General features: G+C 35.8%; 1 protein-coding gene across 1 annotated transcript; it reads right to left on the reverse strand.

The window, feature by feature from the left end:
- Positions 1–3,876: 3,876 nt before the first annotated feature.
- sarnp (SAP domain containing ribonucleoprotein) lies at positions 3,877–11,130 on the reverse strand. Its single transcript, XM_085146900.1, has 11 exons — positions 11,001–11,130; positions 10,200–10,299; positions 8,518–8,561; positions 8,346–8,416; positions 8,034–8,085; positions 7,692–7,765; positions 7,162–7,196; positions 5,834–5,859; positions 5,664–5,732; positions 4,818–4,904; positions 3,877–4,706 (listed from the first exon to the last, which is right to left on the reverse strand). The coding sequence occupies exons 1-11, from the start codon at positions 11,031–11,033 to the stop codon at positions 4,665–4,667; spliced, it is 633 nt and encodes a 210-aa protein (XP_085003026.1). The 5' UTR covers positions 11,034–11,130; the 3' UTR covers positions 3,877–4,664.
- Positions 11,131–14,676: the final 3,546 nt, after the last annotated feature.

A 14,676-nucleotide genomic window follows, 5' to 3' on the forward strand; every position in this document is an offset into this window, starting at 1 on the left:
AAACCAGTCTCTAGGCTTGTGTGTCTGGGGTTTTACTTGCTTTTGAAAACACGCTAACGCTAAAGTTCCCTTCCATTTTCCCTCATATGCCTGTTTGGTCAGCCTCTAACATCACAGTCTTAGTCTATCTGTCCATAACCAAATAGTGCTATGTTAGAAAGTTCTACGCTAACGCTAAACTCGTCCCGACAGCCATGCTGTCCCAGATTTTTCTTTTCTGGGATTTTCCCTTCAGCACTAAAGACTTCTGCAGTACAAAAATCTGTGTATATGAGATGATGCTGTAGGAGGAATAACAATCTAGTTAATCACCTGACTTGATTAACACTTGACGTGATCATCTTGATTAATATGATTAACTACCCTTTAATGGATGAGTGAAACTTCTCCTGAATAGGTGCTCAAAAGCTAAACGATATCATATCAGTCCTCCTCAATTTAATCAAAGTTTGCCCAACACAGCACACACACACATAAAACATATTAATGATTGTACATTAACATAAAACTGTTGTCGGAACCATACTGAATTTCACCAGAGAAGATTCAGTAAGCTACATCAGTGTCTACTTTTTAATATCATAGCCAAGTGACACTTCACTATCCTTACTAATTGATGTTATCTTGTTGTATCTCTGTTGTGGTCAGTGCTATCTTCTATGCTGTTGCATGCTGGGGCAGCAGGTTGAGGGTCACAGATGCCAACAGACTAAATAAACGGATCCACAAGGCCAGTAATGTTGTGGGGATGGAGCTGGACTCCGTTAGGGTGGTGTCTGAGAGGCAGATGTTGTCCAAGATAAAGACAATCTTGGATAACACCTCCCACCCACTCCATGACATGACATGCTGGCTAGTCACAGGAGCACGTTCAGTGAGAGACTGAGATTACCAAAAAGCACCACTGACCGACACAGGAAATCATTCCTGCCTGTGGCCATCTCCCTGTACAACTCCTCCATCTAACACACTGTGAACCCTGCAATAGTTACACCCTTTTTACACGCGCTCTTTTCTACTCTGGAATATTCTTGTCAATTTTCTTGATATTTATTTATAATCACCTTTGTTAATCCTTGATATTTAGAACTGAGTGATCTGTATATATTAGTGCTATTTCTTAAATGTGTAAAATATGTAACATAATGTATTGGTTTGAGTTTAGTCTGTTACTGTTACAGATTAGTAATTAAAGTCTCTCAGTTTATGTATTTCACTCATTTATTACCCATCACTATAACAGTGATATAAAGGTTAGACCAGTAATAGAGAAAAAGTGACCATTTATAGTAGTAGCTATTTATATTCTACTTATATTTATACTATATAGCTTCTGGAGGCTGATTATTGATCACTGGTGTCAAAGTCAATTATTATAAATTTCAATAAAACAATAAAACAACTAACTTAACCCCTTTCTTACACCCCTTGTGCAGTTGATGTTTGTTAAATCATTGCAAACAGACAAATATCTCAAAAAAAATATCAAAGAAGTGTTCAATAAACTGTGGGAGTCACTATTGAGTACCATTTTAAAGTGGGACTGCCTTTTCTAACACAAAAATTAGAAATCGTGTGTGTGTGTGTGTGTGTGTGTGAGTACATATCTTTTAAGGGATCACATAACAATTTTATTGCACACCAATATTTTGAGCACATGGATACAAAAAAGGTTTTTATAAAAAATCCCAAATTGAACCATTAAATGATGTAGATCAGGTTCCATTACAGTGTTTTCAGTCAGTGGTGAAAGATAAAATCGCTCCGTTATTTTATTTAAAATTAAATCTGGTAATTTGGCCAATATTCTCAAGGTTTTCCCCTTATTATAAAAGGTGAAAAGGTCAATTTCAACACGTCAAAAACAAACCCCATATTTCCTGTTGAGAGGTCATCTGCAGCGTACCACTTTATTTTCTTTCTTTTTATTTTTTGCACCCACTTCTCTGCTAATATCCAGGCAGGGAATGCTGGGACCTCTTAATCCTTTTCATTTTTCTTTCATTTAGCTAGTAGGAGCTTTCACAGTGAAACAGATGTGCTTGGTGACAGACTTAAAAGCCATGCAGGTGTCAAATAATTGACACGTTGTATTGTCACAGAGTACTAATGGTGAGAGCCCACTTCTGATTGTATTGTATTTGGGTGGTTGAGGCTGTCTCTGTCCCGCAGCAGTTTTTGCTCCATATCAATACAGAGTTGTTCAGACTGATCACCCTCATTGTGTCATGAAACTTCAAGCGGGAGCGGCCTCTTTCTGTAGGTGTGAGGGGGTGGGGGTGGGGGTGGGGGGTTTCAGTTGGTTAGGGCACATTAGCAGGAGTGATGAGGTGATCATCAGGAAGTTTAAAATACAGATAACTCTTTTTAACAGTGAGCACTAATTTACACAACAAAACTTATCAGTGAACCGCAGATATTGACCTGTTATTTTAAAAGTACATGCTACGAAAGTGTTAACGTTGACCTTGTTCATACTTTTTCTTCTCCTTTTGGTTTGTCGTCTTTAAACAGTTTGAAATGCAGCAGTAAAGCTTCTTGCTGGTTTTAGGGTCGAATCATAGTTCACAGTTCTCTGCAGTGGCTTTCTGTATGTTTCATAATTGATTTTCAGATTTTTCCGATCACTTTTAAAACTTTTGATTTGTTTGCAAATTACAGCAGAAACATTGCCCAAATGAGCCTTCATGTTGTTGAAAATTGTTTATTTCCTTCAAATGTCTGTAAAAATATATTTTTGTTTTTTTATTGTGACTTATTGGGTTTCACTCATCTGGGTATTGATTTTTCGTCATTCCTGTTACAACCGCTTTAGTGCTTTTGTTTTTCAGACAGTGTTTGTGTTGTTATTTGAGGTTTTACAGTACAGCTAAAAACTCTAGAATGTGTTACTGCAGCAACATTTGATCAAAATGGGACAGAAATATTATTTCGTCATACTGCATCAATTGTAAGCTAGATGTTTTAAACCATTTTTCCTATCATAACATTGTTTGATATTATGGGAAGAAAGAAAATAAAGGGTAAAAATGACCCAAACTTCACTGAAACCAAACTTTTAATGAGTAAAGAATTGATCCTTTGATAATTAAACCTCTCTGGAGCTGTTTTACATTAAAACGACCTCAGAATGACTGTTTCATTTGTAAGATATCTACATAGTCTGTTTTTAGACTGTAATATGACTAATCACTTAATGTTAGGTGAAAAAAATATTCCCTGTAAAGCAGCAGCAGAATGTGCTTGATATAGGAAAGCATACAAAATGTTAAAACAAGAAAAACTCAAGAGACAAACTCAAACTGCTCCTGTAATTCTTACTTGAAAGGTTGTGGTAAATTATTATTACTTGCATTTTATAGTGCAACCAAAACTCACAAATGTTTTACTTTAGCAAAATTGAAATTAAATACTGTATATCGCCCGTGCATTTAGCACTCAGACAAGGACTGTCGGCTGCGTTCTACGATGTGTCAGGCACCCCCTTTGGTGAAGCTATCTGACTCCAATCCCTGTGCTTCATCAGTGCCCACCAGGGGGTAATTACACTCGCAAAGCTCTTTGTCATTTGAATTAATGCTCCAGATACACATTTGCCTTGTTCTGTTATCTCTGTGAAATATGTAGATAAACCTTACAATCATACAACTTCTAACTGGGGTCTCTAACTGGCCTGACTCTGGGTCAAAAATAACATTTCTTAATATTCACACACTTGGAGAGAAATATGAACACACAACTCCAGCTATATTTAAAGATAATAAACAACTGAGGAAAATACAAACTATACTTCAACAGAATGTGTTCTTTAGTACTAAAATGGTCCACACTGATGATCAAACTCCAGTAACAACAGTGATGAGACAAGGACGCAGGTATCAAAAAATTGAAAACAATTTATTTTAAATCACAAAACGTTATAAAATGGACAGATAACTGAAGCAGTGTATCAGTGATGCCCCCGCCCCCCTCCCAAAAAACAATCAGACTATCTGATCAATCAAAAGTACAGTTAAACACACAGTGAGAACAAATTACAGTCAGTAATCTTCCTTTTCCTATTACTGCAAACTACTAGATGTTTCAATCGGTTATCACTTCCTTAACAGGTTTCATCATAACTGGAACAGTCTACAAAAACATGTTTATATAAAAAGCCTCAATTTTTTTCTTTCACTAATGGAAAACTTTACGCAACGGCTTCAGAACAAAACATTTCAACCTCATCGATGGTTTCATGTGTAAAATGATTTTATTGATTTCACTGAGCAGTTTGTCTTAAGATTATATGACGAGTAATTAACCATCTTTTACTGTAAAGTAGCTGCTTGTTGCTGTATTTGCTTGATATACATTAGAAAAATGGACTGTAATGCAGTTGAAACGATGAGCAAAAATCTTAAAACTGAGAAACTTCTGCGTTGTTTGCAAGCTCCTGTTTGCACCCCTTCAATTCTGCCATTACAAAAAAATCCAAATATGTGCTTTTCAACTACTTTAAATGATACAGCTGCCCCATTTATAATTCTTATTTGCATTTAATTGTACTTTTGATTTTAGCCTATTCCGGTTCTCATCCTCAGGAATCTCTGATGTACAGTCACAAAAAACCCTTAAAAAAAAACAACAACAAAAAACCAAAAAAACCCTACTTCGCACTTTATTTACACTTTTCCAAATCTTTCCGCACGTTTCATCTTCTTTGCCTGCAGAGACAAAAAGAAAGAAAAGATTAATCAGCCTCTTTATTTCATTCACTGTGGTTAAATTACATGGCATTGTGATGAAATATGAATCACACAAAACCAAAATCGTACCTCGACGTCGTCTCCACCAACTGAGCCCGCGCTTGTTAGGACTCCAAACCGCTCCTTCCTCTTCTTAAGCTTCTCATCCTCCTCAATCTGAAAAAGTCAGTATAATATTAATGCTTTAGCTATAAATTATTTTGTAATATATAGTATTACTTAACATTAGCACAGATTCTCAAGGAAAAGTAAACAAAAACTAAATAAAAGGGCAAACAATAAAGACAAGAAAAAAAGAAAAAAAGAATCAGAACAACATTTAACCTCCTAAGACTCGAACTCTTTTTAATTTCTCTTTGCTATTTGGGCTGATTTGGACCAGATGACAAAGAATTATCTGATTTTTTTTTTTTTTTACCCGATTTTTGTTTCTGAGAAAAATGAGATCCACATAAGAGGACATTTGTTTTAAATTTTGATAGAACAGTGGCAGCATAATGTTCTCGTAAGTGGATATCAGGGCCTTGTAGAGCAAAATTTAGTAATTTGGTCTAGACAACCCAAAATGTGATGCCCACATGTGGACGTCAGGTCCTATGAGGTTAAAGAGGGTTAATAAATAAAGAAAAAACAAGTACTATTAGGGCTGTTCGATATAATGACATATATTTTATGACGATATGAAAACGTCTATCATTTCATATCACGCTATTGTTTGTTTTGTGGTGTCACAAATATAATGACGACAATTTTTCTTCCAATTTTAAACAGATCATCTGCAAAATAAATACATAGAGTAAACTTTTTTTATTTTGATTTATTGATTAATTTTAATTTCAGGCTTTTCAATGTCCAGCATGAACCCTGATTCATTAGTTTATACACCACACACAAAAAAAAACCACTAGAGCTCACCTTTTGAGAAATAGATGAGACGTTCATGCCAAATCTTTCTGCCCTCTTCTTCAGCTGATCGACGTTCACCTTTAACAGAGACAAACATGATGATTCAGCGTCCTTTTTGAGTCAGATGGAGCAATAAAGAAATAAATGATCAGAATTTTTTTTTTTACTTTGACACTTACCGCAGCTTTACTGTTTACAACGACACCTGTTTGAAAGACAGAAAGTAGAAAACTGTGAGAAAAACCATAATAAACACTGAAATACTTGTAATAACACTACTACTAATACTAATACTACTAATACTGTTGTTAAGGGGTTGGATGTGGCTGATTACAACTGATTAAATCTATGTTTAGCAATTTTAGTTTATCACTATCAACTTTTATTGGCTGAACATGAAATCTCACTTTAAATGAAAACTACTGCAGTAACAATTTCCCAGAAAAAAAAGTATTTTCCATTTATCTTTAAATTAGTTACATACAGAAATACATTTAAAAAGGTTGTATTGTTCACCATATCTGTACTCATCGCTCTCCACAGGCTACATATGAGTATGAAATGATCAAAAAGTTCTAGGTAACATCTCACATTTACCTGATTGGCTGATCTCCAGTTGAACATCATCTTCTCAAACACGTCCACATGGCTTTCAGCACAACTGTTATTTTTAGATTGCACCATGGAAGTTCCTTTCTGACCAATTTAACTGCTCTGTGATTTAATCTGTCTTGCTCTGCATATTACTTGATATTTTTCACTTTTCATGCTGCTTCTGCACTGTGAGTCCTTCAACTACTCCAGTGCGTAGAGCAGGGCCACAAATCAACTGGTCAGAATGAGACCTCCATAGAACGATTTCAAAATAAGCTACTGAAAGCTATTTGGAGGTGTGAGAGAAGCTGACATGAAGGTGATGATCTGCTCATTTAAATCAAGCAGATACACAAAAAACCCCACAATGTTACAGAAAATATTTTTCATATGATATGTTAATGTATTTTACATGAGCTATCACTAACACTTTGTATTTAATTAAAGGTGAAACAGACTCATTGCCCCATCTTGTGGTTTAAACTGGTACAACTGTTTTAAATTTAGTTGATAGTTTTGATGAATTCTGGGAAATTTTAAATTCTTCTTGACGGAATTAATTTATAACAAATAACATTAATTATAAAATTCTTTTTTTTTTTTTAAATAAAAAATAGATTTTTTTCTAGCAGTAGTATAAGTTAGTGCTATCATGGTATTATTATTATTGCACTACAATAATACAAAGGCGTATATAAAGGTTTACAAAGGCTTATGTTTCTTCTCTATAGTACAATTAGAAAATAAAACATTTTGTAACGTCATCATATAAAATAAATAAATTATGAATAAAATACAAAGATTCAATTTAAAAAAACAAACATATTTTGACACATGCCTACGAAGTCAGTCCTTAGCTTCGATACATTTCTTATAAAAAAAAACATTTGTTTAGTAAAGAGTGACAACAGACCTGGAGAGGGACTTGAAGTAGCAGGTAAGCCAAACCTAGAACATGGGAGAACACATGTTTCAGTTTTAACACAGATTTACTGAAACATAAATCTGCTTCATGAACTACATGGGTGCTACTCGAGAAGTCATGACCATCATTTCTGTCATGTATGATGATGTTTGATTCATCTAAGTGATTGCTAACTCAGGGAGGAGTCACATAAACTATGCTATTTTTAAGTTATCACATTTTATTGATACAAAAAATGTCAATAAAATAAATATATTATAAAATGATAAACAAATTGAAATAACTCAAAAAGACAAAACATCAAAAAACTACAATTTAAAAGAGCCTATGAGGAAAAATAAGATCACATAAAAAATGCTCCAGATTTCATTGAAGTACTGAAATAAAATAAAGTCACATTGGAAAGATACAATAAAGAGATAAAGATTTGATTCATCGTGTTCTCGGACAAAAAGCCAAATGCAGCGAGCACAGTTATTCTACTGTTATTTTGAAAGAAGAAATAATTGAGGCCTCACCTTGCTGCACGTATAGCCTTCTTGCTTTCAGATGACGCCGGCAGGTTGAAACGTTCGGCTCTCTTCTGAAGTCTCTGCTCAACAAATTAGATAAAAAACTGACATTACTGCTGTACATGAAGTAAAGTCTAAATTCTAAACTTTGTATACTTCCTATTGAAATATCTCTTACATTTACACCTATACATTTGATGTATTACCCTTGCTCGTAAATCTATACGTTTTATTCATATACTCCTATAAATAGACCACTGAACTTTACTATGAGCTAAAATTCCCCTCTGACTCACATTTAACCTGACACATTTAAGTCATTAGTGGATACAAACAGGTTGTACACACCTCGCTGGCAGATAATGGAGGAGTTATTTTCACCACCTTCTTCTCGGCAGGCCTGAAAGTAAAAAAGTAAAATTTCAAACGTCAAAAAGATGATGCGAATCATAAATTTTAGTTTCTGCTGGCTGCCTAGAAGGACAAACATCGCTGGTGCATATGCTTCATAAATCTGAGAGTAACAAATACTTATTATTTGCTTAGTAAGAACATTTCTACACAGATAGTACTGAATGAGACCCAAATGTCACATTGTCCACAGCCAATAAGTGCTGAAGGAACAAAAAAAAGAAGTAAATTTAACGAAGATAAACTTACTGCTCAGGCTCGATCGTCTCAGAATCCTTGTCGTCTTTTACGTCGTTGGAACTCTCAACCTTAGTGAAGTCCTGAGATAAATAAATACATTTAAAAAAATTACTTCTCCACAATACAGTCTGAGAGGGGGATTTAAGGAGAGCATATTGTGGGAAACAATGTAAAAAATTACCACTGCATCCTCTGCAAGCACATCATCTACGTCCACATCTTCCTCTGTTGTTCAGAAAACAGGAGAAATAAAGAAAGAAAAAAGAACGAACATATATAAATATACAGAATATTTAAAAACAAAACAAAACATGGAAAACACTTAAAATGCATCCGCATCATCTGTAGAAACAATTTATGTCACACCCATCACATGCACGTGTAACCACCTACAGGGGTGTTCGATCTGTGGGTCCAGCACCCGAATACAGGAAGTGTGAATCGGCTCTTTGTTTAACTACCCCTAAACTGAACATATGAATATTACTCAGCAGGCAATGCAGAGTTCAAATGGAGCTGATGGATGAACTATACTCAGATTTTTACTGTTTCACAAAGTGCTAAAAAGGGAATTTAGATGTTAATTGGAGGATATTTTTTAAAGCAATATAGCAGGAGCAAAGCAAAAGCAGAATCTAATAATACGAATCACAAAATAACAATCAATCACCTCAATTATACTTATCTAATTAACACACTCTGAGCTAATGTTGATTTTGTTCTAATCTTTGAAAGGGGAGAGATTGGAGAGGAGATCGGGAACATGCAGGCCTGAAGATGCACTTCTCCCTCCCGTAAAGGTAGAATGTTCAGTAGAAAACAATCGAAGTCCAAATCTTCTTGAATTTATAATGTAATACGGCAAAAATGAGCAGAGAAAAAAAAACCATGAAACCAATTTGTAGGTTCAAAGTGTTCGTGTGATGGTGGCTCCTATGGCATTACTTGCTGCACTTTCTAACTGTGGACCCTAAGCACCGAATTTTAAGATGTGTTCTGCTCATTGCAAGAACTAGAGGAAAAACCACGCTGAATGTTCCTAGGTGCCTTCTTTTATACTCTTTTGGCTGTTTGCCTCCCCCTCTCTCTCTCCTCCTATCTGGACACCGAATCGCTGTCATTTATATATAATAACCTGATATCCAGACATACCCTATCGTCTTCTCCATCTTCGACCTTTCAACCATTTTTAACTAAGAAAAAGTTACCTCACTTAAATCACTTCATTACATTTGATTCTTTTCCATGTTATACTTAAAATAATTTGTTAATAATTACACCATATATGAGCCTTCAGTCAAGTATGAATACAAGTCACTTTGTTTCATTTATTCATGTAATTCCACTTCAATAAGATTTGTCTTTAGCACTTTCTCACATGAGCATTTATTTTAACATAATCCCTTTTTGATTCAAACACAGAAAAATGTTTTTTTTAACGCAATACAACTTTTTTTTTTTACTAAATCATACATTTGAAAAGTCAGACATTCTTTTGTGGTGAGCGTCGCTCACCGTATACTCTGTTTATTATTAAACAATTAATGAATGAACTATCAGCAAAATCAGGTATGATAATTATGGTTCTGTGTTTAACTATTACAACACTTTACACCATTTCTTTTATTCAAAATCATTATACATGCATTATTCATGTATAATGTTGGGTTGCCAACAAGAATAAAGATGATCTAGCAAATATGGACAAGCTCTGTTTTAGCTAGCTAATTTCAGATATAAATGACTCTTCTCTCACGTCTCACATTGGTGGATTTTAAGCCCTTTATTTAGGCAGGTAAATGAAATGTTTTGTGCAAGCGTGCGAGTTAAATGAGTGACAGTATGAAAGGTAATGTTCCTCACCGTGTTCCTCCAGATAAGCCTGAAGTCGGGCGATGAGCTCCCCTTTGTTTCCCTTGGTCTCCAAACCTCGGGCATCGCATTCCTGCCTCAGTTCAGCAAGCTACAAATAAAAAACCAGAGTTCATTTACTTAAACCTGACCTTTTTGGTCATTAATCCATCTAACACAGACCATTTACTATTTATGTACAGAGACCACTATTACTTCTGTTATGTGGATGTGACAAATTTGCAGGTCAAAGAATATGTGAGGGTCAGCAAAAGATACATTTCATCATCAGTTGGTAAGCATCAGTCTTAGTGCAGACGTTTGTGTACCTGTCATTTTTTTGTGAGAAACTAGCCTACAGTGCAGCTACTACGAACGTGCCTGGCTGCAGCATTTTAGGACACTTGTGGATGTAAAGTCAGAGACCGAGTAAACTGAGCTGCACTTTTAAAAGCTAATGTTGGGCTAGCCTCGGGCAAATTAACTTGCTGTTAACGTTCTTACAGAAGGACAGAGACAGTAGGTGACTTTGTGTATATATATATGACAGTATTTGTTATTTCACATTCATTTAATATTTAATGTTTTTTCTCTCTCCTTAACCGATGTATTCTAACGTTAGCCCGCCGTTAGCTCTTTGAACACATGCCGGATGTTCGCCTTCTCAGCCGGACGTCATTTTGTTCTTCAAAACGGTTAATTAACGTAACCCCGACCTCCGGTCCTGCATCTAACTCCGGTTAAAAGCTATCTCTATCTTTAAAAACCGACCAAATGCGGGTTATAAAGTGCATATTTTAGGGAAATACCAACCTTAAGCTTCTGCAGCTCTATCACTTCGGCCATCTTTCTTTGTTGATGTGTTTACTTCCTCCAATCAAACCGGAGTTGCTCTCCTTCTCAGCTCCTCCACTCTCATTCGGTTTGTTACAGCGCCGCCTACCGCTGCGGCTGACACCCTGCAGGCGTGTGCACGTACAGAGCCCACGGTGTGATGATTGTGCTATTGCAGGGTCTTATACCTTACGGTATAAATTGCCTTGAGGCAGCTATTGCTGTGATTTAGCACTATATACATACAACTGAATTAAACTTAATTGAAAACTAACTAAATACAACTCATTAGTGATACCTTTTTAGTAGCAGGTTAGACCCACCTTTGCCCTCAAATCCGCCCCCAATCTTCAAACCTATTTTAATGCAAAGCTAACTGAACCTTGTGCTATATTAATGTAATATTAAAATAATTTTAGTAGATAGGAACACTAACATCCAAAGCAGGAGATTTCAGTCTAAATTGTAATCCTAATGAAGGTAACTCAGCTTGAACTGGTTAAGTAGAACATCAGCAGAGACAAAATATGAAAATAAAAACACCTCTATTTTCTGTTGCCTACACTGAAGAGAATGACTTTGCCTCTAAAGAGGAAAAAGTGTAGGCAAGGGGTTGAAGCGGATTCAGCAGGTGGAAGAACCCTAAAAATCAGTTGACTCATTGTGGGCTAACCCTAACCCACTACTGAGAGTTCCACTAGATTTTCATAGTGTACAGGCTGTGATCAGCTGACCTCCTGCTTTTTGTGGATTTACACAACTGAATTCAACAAGATGTCAGCAGTTCTCCTGGCTGACTTCCATCCCCTACACTGACAGACTGACAGTACACTGTTTATGCTGTCTTTATATTAGACAGTATAAAGTTTTGAAATTTGAAAACGTAAGGAAAACGTAAGGAGTAAAAGTAAAAAGCTGCCAGAAACATAATCTAGTCTAGCAAAGCACAGATGCCTTAACATTCTCCTTACAGTAACAAGGTATTTGTACTTTGTTACTTCGACATCTGACTGGGGCTCTTTCAACTGTAAATCAGCAGAGGCACCAGATTCTTATTATTACAACATCTTATGAAAAGTGTTGATTTTCTGTCAGTTTCTTGGTCTTCGTGGCTGATTTTTTTGCCCAACTGGCTTTCGGGAAAGATGCAAAAAGATGAAGGTGGATACTGAGACGGTTCATATTCTTGTTGCTAGGCAATAAGGCACCGAACATAACTCATCTGGCACCTTGTTGCAAATACACGCAAGAGACAGTCCTCAAATCAAAAATGTGTTTAAGAAAGTCTGTCTGTGTTTAACTGTTCCAACCTGCATCTTGTTGCTTTTTAAAAATTTTAAAGTAATTTATTTTAAAAACCATGTTTGATTTATACATTTCTTTTCTTTATACCCTAAATGTTTTTTTCTTTAATAAAGCAACAAATGCTGTTTTCGGTGTGTTACGTGACAAGTAGGTGGAATAAAAGAGTAAATTTACACATGAAGACAAACTGAAGCCTTGTTTGGGTTATGATTTCTGCTTGGACCAGACCTCCAAACTGAGCAGTGAAGACATGAAATACAAAAAAATCTTCCCACCTTCTGTAACACACAGATTTTGGTCTGACCAACCACCTCAGCCATGGGCTAAAGATGACAACCAATACAATTCTAAGAGATAATATATTAGTAAAATGATCAAAAAAATGAAAGCATAAAACAGTCCAGTGTCGCAGTTGCAAAATGGATAAAACACACAATCCAAGGCCAGAGTCAGCGATGCTTCAAGTCAGTTGCATTTTACATGTCAACGACTTTAACAGGGATCAGCAGTTGTCCACAGAGACACCACCCAGTAAGTAGAAGGCTAGTAATCACTCCAGCCTCAGCAACCCAACTCTGCCTTCAGGCTGCGGCTTATAGTAGGTCCCGGCCTGCACAGAGTCGTCTTAGATCTGGCCATATGACACACCTGCACAGAGAGACAAAATATCAAAGCAGCATTTGTAGTGTGGGCTATTCGTCGACTAGAGTATCAGTGCAGTCAAATACACCTGCCTTCAATTAATCCAATCCAATCCCATCACAGCCACGGGCTCACAGCAAATGTGACACACAAAACCACTCCCAAACCAGTGCAACTTCCCACAGCAGATATGGAGATGAATTAAAGGCAACATTAGTCCACTGTAGTGCACCTTCTTTCTCTGCCGACTTGAGACAGGCTTAAACTGACTCTGTGACAGAAGATCTTCATGTTGGAGTGGCAAAGCCTCCTAACCAGGTCACATCAAGGAGAAAAGGTCAGTTTTAGAGTTTACACTGAATTTTGACACCAGGAAGTAAAATAAAAGCTTCAAAGCCAAAGCAACAAGTGAAGGTTCATTTTCTTGCAGTTAAATAAGAGGATTGGTCCAGTCTTATATTCATCTGTGATTTTTGCAGATAGCAACAACATCCCACCATCAATCCCATTTTATGTAACTTGTAGAAACACAATTAAGGGTCCAGTCAAGGTTTTGTTTTGCAGGAGGTTATTTGTTGGTTTTTCACCCTCATTTACAGTGTTCAAGAGGGGGTTTACATCTTGAATGAAATGTGTGTATAACAAAAATCTGGTGTACATTAAGTAATATCAAAAAATGACAGAACTCTGAAGCAAAATTATTATTTTTTCTTCACATCAGTTGGTTTGGATTAGTGGGTTTGGAATCACAGCTTTAAATTTTTTTAAAATTTTAATTAATGTGGTTATTACCCCTTAGTAACATTTTAGCAGCTGCTCAATGAAATCTTTTTAATCTACGACTAATCTACTTTGTTATTTCTTTAAATTTTTGCCTTATTTTATCATTATTTTCATGCTCGTGTTACAGGGTTTACGTTCAGCAGATGAAAAAGGTCTGATCAGGATTTGCTGTGAATGTGGACATTGTTTGAAAAGAGGTTTAAAACGTGTGGCCGTTTGGCATATGATACGGAGACAATAAAACTTTGAGCAGAGTGACTTTAAAGTTGCTGGAAGGACAAAGCCGGATGAATTTAAGGAGTCACAAGCTCTTCAGTAATCCTCATTAAGGTTGCATTCCTCCCATTTCATTCTGCAGGCCTCGCTTAGCGTTGTGTGTGACCTATTGTTAGAATAAAATGTAAAAAAACAACAAACCCTCTCCATTGTGCATTTTACATAACATTTCAGATATTATGGTGTATCTCAATGCCACAGTGAAGCATATAACTGTTATAACTTCTACAGATTGAGAGCATTTTTAAAAATGCTTTTATTTATGTTCAGTTTTTTATGATTTTGATTTGACAGCATTTCAGTGTAAATCAGTACATAATAGAGATGGATCAGGTGACTTTAGGAGAGATTTAGGAGCTTTCATACTTAATTTTAAGACCAACAGAATGCAGTTAGGATCCTCGTCTGTTCCTGGTGTATTGAACTCTGTTGAATCATTAAGTTGTCTTTCATTGTGCTGGCAGATGATTTACATTAGATCTAAATACAACCAAAAAACAAACAAGTACAAAAAACAAATACAAAAAGCAGAAAACGTATAAAGGTTTGGATAATTACACAAGTAAGTTATAAACGCGATGATAATATTTGTGATATTTGAAAAAGTATATAACAAGTAATAATATTCATATGATAACACTTTAAGCTT

The sequence above is a fragment of the Neolamprologus multifasciatus genome, chromosome 20 (assembly GCF_963576455.1).
Source record: "Neolamprologus multifasciatus chromosome 20, fNeoMul1.2, whole genome shotgun sequence".
Classification (NCBI taxonomy): Eukaryota; Metazoa; Chordata; class Actinopteri; order Cichliformes; family Cichlidae; genus Neolamprologus; species Neolamprologus multifasciatus.

Bases quoted from the DNA above. Each gene is read 5' to 3' on its own strand.
- sarnp (XM_085146900.1), bottom strand. From the start codon at position 11,033: ATGGCCGAAGTGATAGAGCTGCAGAAGCTTAAG. The intron at 8,086-8,345 runs GTAAGTTTATCT...TTTTACTTTCAG, and splicing joins GAGACGATCGAGCCTGAGCA to GCCTGCCGAGAAGAAGGTGG. The intron at 5,860-7,161 runs GTCTGTTGTCAC...TCTTTCAAACAG, and splicing joins TACTTCAAGTCCCTCTCCAG to GTGTCGTTGTAAACAGTAAA.